General features: G+C 39.8%; 1 protein-coding gene across 1 annotated transcript in view; it reads right to left on the reverse strand.

The window, feature by feature from the left end:
* Positions 1-8,604: 8,604 nt before the first annotated feature.
* RP1 (RP1 axonemal microtubule associated) overlaps positions 8,605-16,036 on the reverse strand; it is a 595,469-nt gene continuing 588,037 nt past the window's right edge. The window contains exons 58-59 of the mRNA XM_040433131.1: positions 10,786-10,861; positions 8,605-8,914 (exon numbers count right to left, since the gene is read on the reverse strand). Coding sequence (XP_040289065.1) covers positions 8,860-8,914; positions 10,786-10,861 — 131 coding nt within the window. The 3' untranslated portion in view covers positions 8,605-8,859. The remainder of the gene's footprint in view (positions 8,915-10,785; positions 10,862-16,036) is intronic.

Here is a 16,036-nt window from a genome sequence, read left to right on the forward strand (position 1 = left end):
TTCACAGTGCAGGTGGAAAAAGTATGTGAACCCTTGGATTTAATAACTGGTTGAACCTCCTTTGGCAGCAATAACTTCAACCAAAAGTTGCAGATCAGATGTGCACAACAATCAGGAGTAATTCTTGACCATTAGTTTAAGCAGACTGTGATTGTCTAGTGTTGTGACTTAGATGAAGATCAGATCACATTTTATGACCAATTTGTGCAGAAATCCATATCATTCCAAAGGGTTCACATGCTTTTTCTTGCAACTGTATACGGAATGGTACTGCCAGACTGATATTCAAGGATCATTAGGCAAATTAAGAATCTGAGGAATACCTTAGGTCAGTGGAAGATGGAGTACTTGGGCAGGGAACCGGGGGGTATGGACACTCAGTGTTATCTCCTGAAGGGATAAAGGAGACCCTGGGGGACTGAATCAGGCTCTTTGTAGAGGTGAGGTGGGGATAAGGGCGCTGGAATGAAACACATCCTGATTGTGCTTATATTGTTCTTTTATTTTATTATGTTCAATGTTTTCATTTTTTCAATATGTCTGTATTTACTTTTTATTGAGATCATATCTCCACATGTCTCATACACTGTGATATGTGCCTGACTGTCAAATGTTAAACTTGTATGACATATTTCAAAAATTGCAACAAAAAAAGGGGGGCAGATGTATAGATAATACCACATAGACAGGCTCTCCTCAATTCATGAATGTGATGTCGGTCTTCCATATATTTATTAAAATATCATATCACTCATGATAACTAACCTGTCATATATGTGCTTCACGTTTATATGACAATTTTCTTTTTATCATTAAAAAAAAAAAAAAAATCAAAACAGTTTTTGAAATAACATGGCATTTATTCATCAGCTATGGTGACTTCAACACCAGACAATATTCATTTGCCTAATGATCTCTGAGGGACTCTGAAGATCAATTAGACGCTTGTGGATACACATCTGGAAGCGATCCCATGTCTTAGATCCCTCACCACAAGGGGTTTTCCTTGTAGCGGTACATCAAATCTTGGAGGTATGTGTACAGGTTCCTTCATCTTCAGGTTCTTCTCCATAGCACCACAGATGAGGCCAGGACAGACTTTTTCCAGGGATTTCACATTGCAACTTTGAGTATAATTCTGAAATGCACAGTCACTGAAAATAATATCTAGAAAGACAGTTACAATACCAACAACAAAATCACTGAGGGCAACTTCTTAAAAGTTCACTTTTATTAAATATCCAATAAAACAGGTCCCAACAGGACCAATATACTCGCAGTACAACAGCCAAAGAGCAATCAATTGGGGACGGCTAGAGGCAAAATCGGGTAGCATCAATGAGAGATCAATACTCTCCCTAGGCTAACCCTAATCAAAATCTGATCAGCCCAGAGATACACCTTTATGGTAGGAGTACTCTGTCCACGTACCTTGGCTAGCCTGTCATCTGATACTCCCTGTATCTTAGCTGTTTCTTAGGCCCCCTGAAGCCCTCCAGCCATGCATGCGGGCAGGAGCATAGCGTGGGGGGCGTTGCCCTGGGCGCCAAATTGCAGGGGGCGCCAGGCAGCTGAAATTTCAATGAGGGCCTATGGCTCCCGTCCCCTCCGTTATGCCTCATAGGCTTCAGGCCACTAGGCCTGAAGCCTATAAGGCTGTAGAGCGACGCAGGACTCGGTCACGATTACCTCACTGTGACCTCCTGCGTCGGATCTCGCAAGATGATGCGGCGCGGTAATACACAGTGAGGTGTTCGTGACCGCCTGCGCCGGAATGCCACAAGCTGTGATGGAGACAGGTAAGTATTTTTATTTTATTTTTTTATGTACCCTAACACCTAATTGCAGAGGCACTGGGGGCACTATGGGGGTGGGGGAGGACTGGAGCAGAAAGAGTAGGAGTACTGAATGGCATAGTAATAAGAGTGGACAGGCGGCCATTATATTAATAACAAAGAGGGGGCCATTACATTAATAATAAAGAGGGGGCCAATACATTATTATTAATATAATGTCCCCCTCTTTATTATTAATATAATGTCCCCCTCTTTATTAATAATATAATGGCCCCCTCTTTATTATTAATGTAATGGCCCCCTCTTTGTTATTAAAGAGGGGCCATCACATTAATAATAAAGAGGGGGCCATTATAATAAACAGGGGGAATAATATTATGGGGAATGGGGGACTATCTGTATGGCTCTACCACAGTAGTGGGGGGCAGGAGGATGAGTTGTTGAGACACCAGGAAGGAGAGGATGATCTTAAAGGATAACTTACACACTTAGACCTTAATTTCAATTTTCATATATGCAGTTACTAATAACATGATATTCCAGAATCAGTTACTATTAGACTGACTTACCCCATATTTAATAAGATTCAGCCATTAGCAACCAGTCTGCATAAAACTGCAATCTCACTATTCAGTTAAGATGGCCGCCACTGCCCTCACCCTGAGGCTAATCCCGCCTGCCCTCACTAGCCAGTAACAATAGCCCCCCAAAAGTGTCAGTAACCAGAGCCCTCCCCCTAAAGGGTTAATCTCCTGCAGCACAAAGGGGTCCTCTTACCACATGTTGCTTTCATTTATACACTGAGCAGACGGCAGATCACCCTTCCCTGGTCTGCGCTGCTCCAACTCTGCATTCTCCAGCTCTGCTGAGTGAGGGAGCGTCTGCCAAGCGCAGGGACAGGGAGAAGTGCACACAGCCCAGGCACTGTTATCAGCTGCTGGGGAGGACCTGGCTTTAATCATTTACTTACAGTCCCTGGCTGTCAGTAATCTGACCTTGCATGCAGCATCCTCCGTCCTTCTATGAAGGACGGACCATGCCTAGCAACTCTATTTTAAGCACAGGTAAAAGTAGGCAGTACAGGGAACAAAAATGTGGAATTAAGGGGTAATTGAATACACAGTGAAAAGTTGAAATAGGGCCACCAAGGAGATATTAATCACCACAATCCAATACTTTAAGGTGAGGAACCTACATTTTTTTCTGTGAAACTCTGCAGAGACGAGAAGCGGCTGAAAGAAGGTATCATGGCGGTCTTATCTCTGAATGAAGACGTTGAGGAAAGTCTACATCACAGGAGACATCACTGGATGTAACAGGTATGGTGCGGTATTCTACTGTAATAATAATGTCCATGCACATATCTGTTTCACGGTAGGGTTGGGGGAGGAGATTGAGAATTTGGCCCACCCTGCCGCATCCGGCCCCAGACTTCAGGTCACACTGTGTGTGTTCTGAATTCTGGGGCCTCACACCCATCTACTACATTATCTGTACTCAGAGAGTTATCACTGTGTTATCTGTGTTGTTACATAGGACTGCTAGTGATCTACTACAGTATCTGTTAAAAGGGGCGTGCCCAGGGTAGGGGGGGGGGCACATTTTTGGGCTTGCCCCGGGTGCTGGCAACACATGCTACGCCACTGCATGCGGGTCTGTGAGAGAATGATGTCCATCTTTATCAGATAAGTTGTATCTTTCAGCATTTCATTGTGCGTCTGTATTATGATCTGATTATTGTCTATTGATCTCATCACAGACCACTGCAGGTCTGGGGCGCTCCAGCTTTCTTACTTATCTTGTGTATGCTGATTTATATCAGGCATTTTTGTTTATTCTTGGTATTTTATTGTCCCCTGATGAACCTTGTGCATTACAAGGGGAAACGCGTCGGGTCTGTGTATGGGATTGTGTATCTTTTACCAAATTAGGATTCTCGATTAATTTGTGTATCAGATGTATCAGATGTGTATCAGATAAGTGATAGGGCTGCGTAGGGACAGGCTAGCCAAGGTACGTGGACAGAGTACTCCTACCATCAAGGTGTATCTCTGGGCTAAGCAAATTTTGATTAGGGTTAGCCTAGGGAGAGTTTTGATCTCTCATTGATGCTACCCAGTTTTGCCTCTAGCCGTCCTCAATTGATTGCTCTTTGGTTGTTGTACTGCGAGTATATTGGGCCTGTTGGGACCTGTTTTATTGGATATTTAATAAAAGTTAAGTTTTAAGAAGTTGCCCTCAGTGATTTATTTATTTTTTATAATTCTGAAATGATTTATAGCCACATTCTGTTCAACAAGGGCCACCCATGATGGTAATAAGTTCTTCCACCCAAGATAGAAAGGCCAGTAAATAACTGCAGTCTTCTGGGACCCAGAAGTTAAGTCACTTTTGCTGTACACAGTACTCCTTGGATATTAACTTTACATCAGTGGTTTTGTATAGTTCACCTTTTATTCTTTAACTCAATCTTCCTGTAACAATGGCCTTAAATAACTAAATCATAGTAATGAGCGCAGCGGTAATCCCAGTCACATAACTATTTAGTCTTGTATAGGATATTGACTGACATTTCAGCGCACAAAAGCAATTACTTTATGTCAATAATTATATGGTATTAGTGGCATGCATAGATATTTCAATGAACATGATTGTATTTCCTGAAATGCAAGACACGGCATTGGGGATATGAATGAACCGTTCTAGTAAAGGTTTTTGTGATTAGCAGAAAAAGGGAGTCTGATGCTGGCGCTCAGCAAACACTATTTTAGCACAAAAATATCGAATGAAATCTAGAGGGTTTTTTTTTGGAGGGAATAGTGGATGTGTACAGATCAAAGTAGTTGGCGTAATGTTGTCCTGGACCAAGTGCTGAACTGACTTTTTTTTCTTTATTTTATTTGCAAAATTTACATTTTTTTAATTTTATTAGATGACAATTTTTTGGAATAGTACTTAATCTGCATGGCTGTGTCCGTCAAGTTCTCCTGAGGAGGGGGTATCAGAAAATAGAAAAAACTTTTAAAGGTGCACAAAAATCCCAGTTATTTCTCTTTTAAAATGTTCTTTGATTTAATCCTGACATTGCAATCAAAACTGTGGAAATCTATTTATTTATAAAAAAAATCAAAAATTTACCAAAGATGTTGAAAAATATACAACTTTCTACATTTTAATTTCTCTACTTTTTAGACACATAGTAATACCTCATAATAATCAATCAACATTCTATATGTCTACTTTATGTTGGCATCACTTTATAAATGGTATAAAAAAATTTTTAGGACATTAGAAGGTTTAGAATTTTTCAAATTGTCAAGATATGTGGTAGTAAACTGCTGTAGGGGCACATAGCAGTGGTCAGAAGGAAAGGAGCGCCATATAGTTTTTGAAAGCAGATTTTGCTAGAATGATTTTTGAGCACTATTTCGTATTAGAAGAGACCCTGACGTACCCCTACAGTAGAAACCCTCAAAAAGTGATGCCATTTTGGAAACTACACCCCTCAAAGAAATTATTAAAGGGTGTACTAAGCACGTTGACCCCATAGGCATTTTATGGAATTTAGAAACACTTGGCTGTGAAAATACAAAGTTTAATTTATTCCAATAAAATGTTGCTTTAGCCCCAAATTTTTCATTTTTTACAAGGGGTGGCAGGAGAAAAAAAAATAAAAAATTTGTTACCCATTTTCTTCTGAATACGGCAACACCCCATATGTGGTGGTCAACTGCTGTGGGGGCACATGGCAGGACTCAGAAGGGAAGAAAATGCCATATGGCTTTTGCAGCACAGATTTTGATGGATTGGTTTACGGACACCATTGGTTTTAATATTTTAGGTGATTGTCTTATGTGGGGGCTCATTTTTGGCAGAATGAGGTGACATTTTAATTCTTAGCATTTTGGGCTACATTTGACTTTTTGATCACTTGATATTACGCATTTTATAAGGTGAAGTGACAAAAAATGACTGTTCTGGCACAATTTTTTTTTTTTTTTACAGCGTTATTATTTTTTTATGTAAAACAATTTTTTTTTTACATTTTTTTTTTTTTCTTCACTGTGGGACTCCAACTTTGGGGGGTCTGATCCCCTGTACAATGCATTACAATACATGTGTATTTTAATGCACTAGCTGTCAGTGTATTACCAGTGTAATACACTGACAGTCTGCTTGCCTGTGAGACCCAGGGGGCTGGGTTTCACAGGATTCTGTAGGAGGCAAGCCACAATGCCTGTGGAAGACTTCCCAACCATCAGGTCCCCATCACTGCAGCACAGGAAACCAATGGGGACAGGGAGGGAGCCCCTTCCCTCCACAAACCCTGTACATGTCGCGGTCAGCATTGAGCGTGACATACAGAGCGTTAAAGCGCACGAGTATACAGCAGGGGCTCAGCTGTCAGTGACTGCCGGGCCCCTGCCGCTGATTGGGTAAACGCAGATCCATGAACAACAAATTATACTGAATCTTTTCCAACAAAACTACATATCAATCTGCTCAGACCCTCCTGCTGTACACCATGCTCCCAGCAGATTGTATTGCATTTTCAATGTGACAGGTTCCCTTCAACATTGTAATTCTGATTCATTTTAGAGTTTTTTAAAAATGTTTTGGCCCTTTTAACTAGCCCCCTAATGGAAAAAAATCATACTCACCTGCTTCCCACTGCTGCTTGAGGACACGTCATTGCTGAGGTCAGTCATTGGATGCAGTGGTGCTTGTGACCCTGTCATTGACTTAGCCAGAAGCAAACATACAGGGGACCAAAAGATTGCCGAAATGAGCCAGGGTGCCAGAATGGAGTGGTGGGGAGTGGGTAAGTATGATTTTTTTTATTAGGTACCACATGCTTCGGGGGCAGGTTAAAAAGGGCCATAATCCTGGAAAACCCCTTTAAGCTCTGCAGAAAAGCCATGGCATATTCTTCATGGACAATTTGTCATATATATGGTTTCATGTTTAGGATTCCTATTAGATGACGTTTGGAAGTTATTTATATCACAACAAGCAGAGTTTATTACAGTCATACATAGCAATCGACATCACAATAAAACCTTTATTCTAGTGTATAGTTTTGTCCAAACCAAATGTCAGGAACAAGGCGATACGTGTACGTCAACACATTCATGCTCTGCAGTCTAACAGGATACATAGTTCTTGGCACATTAATCATAAATTCTCCCTGTTAATGAAAGCTTCTAAACAGAGGATGGATTCTAAGCTGACGTGCACTGGAGACACGCAGGACTCGTCTTATGTAATCCTCATTCCAAATCTTACATAATATGAAGAAATCAAATGTAATTGAATTTGATGAAGGGATTTGAAAGGAAATTGAAATGAAGCTACTTTACTGCCTTGACTCCATCTAAAAGTATGATTGACAGAGGTGAAGCTTGTATAACTTCACATACCGCCCTACTTCATGGTGATCTGTACATTATAAAATACGGTCATTTGTATAGTTCATTTGATCCCTATAGCGTTACAACATTATATTACCTTTTGATAGCCCCACTTTTTATGTGCATGGACTGGCTGTGGACTCAAAGTGTTAAGACCCAGTGATATTGCCACCCCTGCAGCCACTTTAGTTATACCACTGTCTGAGATTAGTAATTAATTAGTATGTCCAGGGGCGTGGCTATAGGGGAAGCAGGGGAAGCGGCTGCTTTTGGGCCCGAACTCAGAAGGGGCCCATCCAGGAGGAGGACATCACGTGAATTCACGTCCCGTAAAAAAAATTAAAAATTATTTTCTGTACATAATTATGGTACAGCAGCCACAAGGACCATAGGAACCTGGAGTGTGGAGATTGACTCATTGATGTCTGTGAGACAACTTTCTAAGACATGCTTTTTGACTTGTTCACAGGCCATTGTGCAGGGAGGGGGAGGAGGTAAGCCGTGATCATCATCTATTGTGAATCGTGTGCTCCTGTGTAATCTATACAGAGGTGTTACCTTTCACCGTAATCCTGCCTGTGATGATGAGATAGATACTGAAAAGTACAGATGTGTCAGGCTTACTGAAAAATGGGAAAACTGTGACATGAAAAAATAACAAAAAAACACCCCATAATTTGTTGTGTTTTTTTTTTTTAACCCAATTAACAATTGGTTGTTTTATGATAAGACATGAGGAACAGTGTTCACCATATCTTAGTGCTGTTACTAGATCGTAGACAGTTGAAATGCCTTCCACTACTAGGTCACACCACAAGAAGACAGTAACTTTTATATGGCTCATAGGAACTAGAATAAAAGAGTGTTAGTGCTCATCAAATGGAAGCTCAGATGAACATGGAGATTGTAGGGGAGGTTAGTGTGTATCAGCGAGCCATATATTACGTTATTATATGATATTACCATTACTAGGTTAATGAGTGGCATAATCAATATTCATGATTACCTCCAATAGGACAAATAAAAAGAAAATGTCTTACTTTGTGGACTTCTGATGAAAGTTTAAATGAGTACATGGACCAGTGTGGACCATACAAAATAAAATATTCTGAGTAATGCATTGTGTTTGCGTAGATGCTATCTTAACCAAACATCACATCACTTTACATTGTATATACTCATATAATGTATGTCATCTATAGTAGCTATTCACAAGCTTGTATCTCAGAGATCTCTGAAAACCATAAGGGATGTGAATCGGTCTTGATGGGGTCCCGACGCTTTAGCATAGCCTGGGTTATCCTGTCCTTGACATCAAAGGATGCTGCACCTTGGTCATCCTGCTGTCTTTTGTTATCGTAGTGTCAGATTTCTCATACATGTTCTGTAGGTGCAGTACATGCAATCATTAGATTATGGAGGCAATCAGCTAATCCAACACTAACTAGGAGACTTGAGCACATTTGAGAACTAAGTATAGTAGAATGACAAAAGCACTGATGAAAATTGCCTAGGTAGGTACTAAATATTACTTCTGATCCATAGTCTTCAGTCCAAATGAATGAAGAGAAGGTGATTACAAGAAAATCATCAGAGAATTATCAGATGAATTCTGGTAGAAATAAATAGAACAGTCTTTTGATAATTCCTAGTTAACAGTAAAGCTGTATGACTGTGCGTCCATCATCTTCATCTTCAGCCAGCCACCTTAAATAATGAAGATAAAGATGGTCAGATGAGAGAGCACAATATAACCGTGAGTACAATAATAATATCCCATTTCTGAATAGACTGAACCATGTAACACTAATCAACCATTTCTTATATAACTCTTTTCTGCATACAGCTTTGAAAGTGAACCTACATACAGTAAAGTCAAATATGTACATGCAGCAGTTTACAATTTAAAGGCTATGGACATCTTCGGGGCAATGTTTGTATGATTGCATTCTGCTAATTTGGGCTAAATCTTTTTTTCAATTAGTCTTTATTAAAAATGTTCAGTATCTGAGAGACAGGGGTTAAAAATCTGTCTATTTTCAAGCTGTCACTTTCTGTTTTCTTTGGAATCCCGTCATCTGACGATTCATGTGTAGCTCTTATCTCTGATCTCCTGATCTCCTAAATGCTCAATATAGCTCAATTCTTATCAAACTGACAAGAATGTGGCTTAAATAAGTGTCCATGAGGTCCAGAGATCAGAGATAAGAGCTAGACATGAACCATGAGATGACAGGATTCCAAAGAAAACATAAAATGACAGCTTGCAAATAGACTTATTTTTAACCCCTGTAACTCAGAAATGGCTGAGCATTTTTCATAAAGACCAATTAAAAAAAAAGATTTTTAGCCCAAAATGAGTAAAATGCAATCATAATAAAATGCTCAAAAAGGTGTATACAGCGTTTAAGGCCATGTTCAAATTTGACATTTACATCTTTCTTCTTACGTGGTAGAGGGTCTTCTGGGCCGCCTCAGCCTCTGGGGCCATGCTGCAACTACTACCTTACCACCCCTATAGCTATACCTCCGTTGAGTAGACAATATATTGATGTACCATTCAACTGGATCAACACCATCAGTGCATACACGGGTGTACCTCCTAAATATAAATCAACAAAGAGAACTGGTACCACGAAATACCCATTTGATATTTGGGTATTTCGTGGTACCAGTTCTCTTTGTTGATTAATATATTGATGTAGACAAGTTGAGTTTGACATGACACCACGTATCTCTTGGAGTTGTCACCATGCTGTAAGTTATCTACTGCATTAGTGTTATCACACTAACAAACACATCCAAATTAGACCACTTTTACATGTCTGTAATGCATTTTAGCTTCTGTATAACGGACACAATACCAGTGATTCTACAGAAGCAAACTTATCACACCATAGAAGTCCATAATGACCTGGTACTGTGGGGAGACTGGTTTTTGTGTTTGTACTGTGGGTGCTAAAGTGTACTTACATTACTGCCATCTGAAAGTGGCCTTGGGTGGATATTACCATTCTGTATGTTGCCCAGGAGCATATTTAGAATTTTCCAAATAAACCCTTTGGCATACTGAGAACATTGCTTATGGTAGAAACTGTATAGATATTACTTTCAAATGTAATTATGTAGCCTGTAACTTCCTTTCCCAGGGATGGGATTGCGTGTACTTCTACACTATATGATAGATAGAAGGATTGCTTTAATGTTAGTGATGAGCAAATCAATTCTGCATGAATTCCCCAACTGTGCAGTGTGGTATTAGACAGAGTGTTTGTTACCACCAGTTACCATCCGTTTACCCATAGCCATTTATGTTGCTCTCACCTTGACATTACTAATGCTGTCTTGGCAAAGGGTTTGGATACAGTCCTAAGAGTCCCCAGAGTTTCATACACAACTTTTCAAGGTTATTGTGACACTTTTTATTTGGGTCAAATTTATTTAGACCAAATCAAATCTTACAGTCGATTCGCCAGAAATGGACCCCAAACTAATTTTGGGTACTTTAATCATCTCTGTTTCATGGTCATTCTATACTTCACCATATTCATCAAAAGAAAACAAGAAATACTCTGTACCTGTTGCAGGAGAAGAGCGCTTTTTCATTTGTAAATTCTGTAACAATCTCCACCTTTTCCAGGAACCAGCCGTTACCTGCTCATCAAAATGATATAATTATTTAACAGTAGAAAGAATTAAAAATCCATGGCCTTATGGCTCCTACTACTGGAAGGCTAACACAATGAAGAGAATTGATCAAGTGCAAATGGAAAAGTGGCGCAGTTGCCCATAGCCACTGATCAATTTCTTCATGTTTTAAAGCCCCTTTTACGAAAACCAGCTTTTCTGATACATTTCTATTTGAAAATGACAATTCTGGAGTACTTTACTATAGTTACCATTCCAATTGACAACAGATTGAGGATCTCAGTACTGACTGGACAGTTTTAGAGTATGTGGAATGGTAACACCCAGTCAACGTTGTATACATTTCAGGAGAACTTGAAATAACCCCGGGAATTCAAGGTCCTCCTGATAGGGAATCTGTCACCATGAGAAGCCAGTGCAGTCAGCAGGCAGCATATTATAGAGCAAGAGGAGCTGACCAGATTGATATATAATTTTGTGGGAAAAGATTCAGTAAAATCTGTAATTTATACATAAAAATCTCTGTTTTACAGGGAAGGATGTCAGTCACTGAGTAGGACCACTCACATGAGTCCTAAGCATAAAAAGAACAGAGAATATAATGTATAAATTACACGTTTTTCTGAATCTGTTCCCACAAAACTATATATCATAGAAACATAGAATGTGTCTGCCCAATATACTGAATACTATGAATAGCCCCTGGCCCTATCTTATATGAAGGATGGCCTTATGCCTATCCCATGCATGCTTAAACTCTTTCACTGTATTTGCAGCGACCACTTCTGCAGGAAGGCTATTCCATGCATCCACTACTCTCTCAGTAAAGTAATACTTCCTGATATTACTTTTCAACCTTTGCCCCTCTAATTTAAAACTATGTCCTCTTGTAGCAGTTTTTCTTCTTTTAAATATTCTCTCCTCTTTTACCTTGTTGATTCCCTTTATGTATTTAAAAGTTTCTATCGGATCCCCTCTGTCTCGTCTTTCTTCCAAGCTATACATGTTAAGGCCCTTTAACCTTTCCTGGTAAGTTTTATCCTGCAATCCATGTACCAGTTTAGTAGCTCTTCTCTGAACTCTCTCCAAAGTATCAATATCCTTCTGGAGATATGGTCTCCAGTACTGAGCACAATACTCCAAATGAGGTCTCACTAGTGCTCTGTAGAGCGGCATGAGCACCTCCCTCTTTCTACTGGTAATGCCTCTCCCTATACACCCAAGCATTCTGCTAGCATTTCCTGCTGCTCTATGACATTGTCTGCCTACCTTTTAAGTCTTCTAAAATAATGACCCCTAAATCCCTTTCCTCAGATACTGAGGTTAGGACTGTATCACTGATTTTATATTCTGCTCTTGGGTTTTTACGCCCAAGGTGCATTATCTTGCACTTATCAACATAAAATTTTAGTTGCCAGATTTTTGACCATTCCTCTAGTTTTCCTAAATCCTTTTCCATTTGGTGTATCCCTCCAGGAACATCAACCCTGTTACAAATCTTTGTGTCATCAGCAAAAAGACCTTACCATCGAGGCCTTCTGCAATTTGCTGATAAAGACATTAAACAATATGGGTCCCAGAACAGATCCCTGAGGTACCCCACTGGTAACAAGACCATGGTCTGAATATACTCCATTGACTACAACCATCTGTTGTCTGTCCCTCAGCCACTGCCTAATCCATTCAACAATATCAATGTGCTCAGCTCCTCCTGCTCTATAACATGCTGCCTGTAGATCGGACTGCATATTAATAGTGACAGGTTCCCTTTAAGGAGGACCTTGAATTCTGAGGGTTAATTCAATTCCTCTTGAAGTTTACAAAATGTTCACCACTGGAAGCTGCAAACTGGTTGTCCAAGAAATTTCTTTCTTTTCCTTTGCACTAGTAATGTCCTCCATTACCTTTCTATGCAACAAAAGGCAATTGCATCTGCAGTGATGCCTAATAGTGACAGTGATGTATAACTTTGGATTTTTAAATGTTCAATATGAGCCTATACTTATTTTAAAGGACAAGTAATACAGTTTTGCTTGAAAGTTCGTGAACCTTTCAGAATTTTCTGCATACATTTCATTTAAAACCACATTAGATTTTCACACAAGTCCTAAAACTAGATAGAGATAACCAAGTTAGAATAAATGAATGACAAATATTAGACTTGTTCATTTATTTATTGAGGCAAGTGATCCAGTATTCACAATCTGGTGTGACCCCTTTTACAGCAATAACTGCAAATAAACTTTTCCAGTAGTTGTTGTTTAACCCTGCTCATCGGTTTGGAGGAATTTTACCCCATTCCTTTAAACAAAATGGCTTCAACTCTGTTATATTGGTTGGATTCCTCCCATGAACTTCTCACTTCAGGTCCTTCCACAATATTTCTAATGGATTAAGGTCAGAACTTTGACTTGGCCATTCCAAAACTTTAAATTTGCTCTTTAACCTTTTTTTTCGTAGAACGACATGTGTGCTGAGGGTTGTTGTCTTACTGCTTAGCCCACATTCTCTTGACAGTCAGATCACTGACATTTTCCTTTAAAATTTGCTGGTATAATTATGAATGTGTTGCTCTATCAAAGATGGCAAGTTGTCCAGGCCCAGATGCAGCAAAAAAATGCACAAACCATGATATTGCCACCACTATGTTTCACTGATGGGATGAGGCTTGTATGCTGGAATGCAGTATTTTTCTTTCTCCAAACACAATGCTTCTCATTTAAACCAAAAGGTTTTATTTTGGTCTCATCCATCCACAAAATATTTTTCCAATATCCTTCTGTCTTGTCCAGGTGATCTTTGGCAACTGCAGATGGCAGCAAAGTTCTTTTAGGAAAGCATGTCTTTCCCCTTGTAATCCGGCCACACATACTTGTGTTGTTCAGTGTTATCCTGCTGGTGGTCTCATGATCATTAACATTAATATTTGCTAATGGGATAAAGAAATTGAGTTACTTAGAGGTTACCTTGGGTTCCTTTGTGAACTTACAAACCATTACACATCTTGCTCTTGGCGTGATCTTTGTTGGTCCACCACTCCTGGGGAGGGTAATAACTGTCTTGAATTTTCTCCATTTGTACACAATCTGACTGGATTGGTGGAGTCCAAACTTTTTAGAGATGGTTTTGCATCCTTTCCTAGTGTCACGGGTAGAGTCACGGGTATCAAGATAGAGCGGAGGTGCACCCCCTGAGCTGCCACCCGGTCCCTGCCTACTTGCACCACCCGCCCTAGGTGACGGAGCGCAACTGGGCGACAGTCCCTAACCTACTAAGTGCAAGCAGAGAGAAAGAGACAGCAGGGAAGAGGACAGCCACTGAGAAGTTACAATAAGCGGACAAGAGGTAGAACAAAAACGGAAGGCGAGGCGGGTCAACTAGACGAGGTCAGTCCAGGAGGTCACGTCAGAACAAGGGAAGAGGCAAAGACAAATCCGTTAACAAGCCGAGGTCAAAATCCGAGAGGTAGCGTCAAGGTACAGGGAGCAGGCAGAAGAGGTGTCAAGAGGCGGATCGAGGTTCAATTCCAGAGGTAGCTTAATAACAATAAAGTACACAGCCTATAGGATGAAAATCACAGGCAACCTGTAGCCAGCAGGCCGCCTGTATTTATAGTGGGGAGCGAGGGTCATGTGACGCTGGCCGACAGCCAGACAAGTCGAGCACCGAGTGATCAGCTCGGCGCTCAAGGCAGACCTAGGAGCAGGGAGCCTCCCAGCTAGCAAAGCCACTCTGGAAATGAGGTCAAACACAGATCCTCGCTCCCGAAGCTAAGCAGCAGGTTTGCGGCTGATGGGAGACCGAGTGTGTCTTCGGCGCCCCATTACACCCAGCCTGATGAGCATCAACAACTCTTCTGAGGTCCTCAGAAATGTCCTTTGTTTGTGCCATAATACACTTCCACAAAATGTGCTGTGATTTTCAGACTTTGATAGATTCCTGTTCTTTAACCCTTTGGCGTCAAGGCATATTTTCATTTTTGCATTTTGGATTTTTCCTCCCCACGTCCCAATAACCATAACTTTTTTATTTTTTCATTTACATAGCTATATGAGGGCTTATTTTTTGTGGGACAAGATGCATTTTTATGCCATTATTTAATTTACCATATCCTGCATTGAAAAACTGTAAAAAAAAAAAATTCTTTGTGTGGCAAAATTGAAAAAAATAAAACAGAATTCCGCCAAGGTTTTGGGGGTTTTGACATCACAGCATTCACTGCTGTTTTAAAAAATTAAAAACCTTTGAAAAAAAATTTTCTTTGCATTGCCATATTCTGACAGCCATAACTTTTGAATATTTTGGTCTACAGAGCTGTAAGAGGGCTTTTTTTTTTTGCGTAATGAACTGTACTTTTTATTGGTACAATTTTTGTGGTATGTACTTTTTTTTATCACTGTTATTTAATTTTTTGGGGGGACAAGATGACAAAAAAAATGTCGAACTGTGCATTTTAAATTTTTTTCCGTTATGACGTTCACTGTACAGGAATTTTTTTATATTTCAGACATTTTTGGACGCGGCTATACCTAATGTTTTTTTTTTATTGTTTATATATTTTAATATGTAAAAGTGGGAAAGGGGGGTGATTTAAACTTTTAATATATTGGTGTTTTTTGTATTTTTATTTACTTTTTTCACTTTTTTATAACTATTAGCCTCCATAGGGGCCTAGTACATGAGATCTTTTGATCCCCTCTCCTATTCACCCTAATAAATCTCTATTAGGGTGAATAGGATTTTTACAGTCTCCATTCTGAGTTATACCTCAATATGGAGAACGCAACAGCTAAGGGTGACATGACAGGGGCGGCGCGATCGTAGGCCCGCTGCAGAGGCCCACTCCATACATCCACAGAGGCGTTATGACGTATCTGTACGTCATAATGTGCAAAAGGGGTCAAATAAACAGGTCGCCCACTCACACCTGATAATCATTCCATTGATTAAAAACCACTGACTCTAATCTCACCTTCTGATTTTCTGGTAATTCTAAAGTTTCACAATATACTTGTGCCGTTAACAGAGACTATATTGGATTATTTTCCTCAATAAATACATACCAAATCTAATATGTTTGACTCATTCGTTTGATTTGGTTGTTTGTATCTACTTTTTAGTGAAAATCTGATGTAGGTTTAGATCAAATTTATGCAGAAATATTGAAAATTCTAAAGGGTT

The sequence above is a fragment of the Bufo bufo genome, chromosome 5 (genome assembly GCF_905171765.1).
Source record: "Bufo bufo chromosome 5, aBufBuf1.1, whole genome shotgun sequence".
NCBI lineage: Eukaryota > Metazoa > Chordata > Amphibia > Anura > Bufonidae > Bufo > Bufo bufo.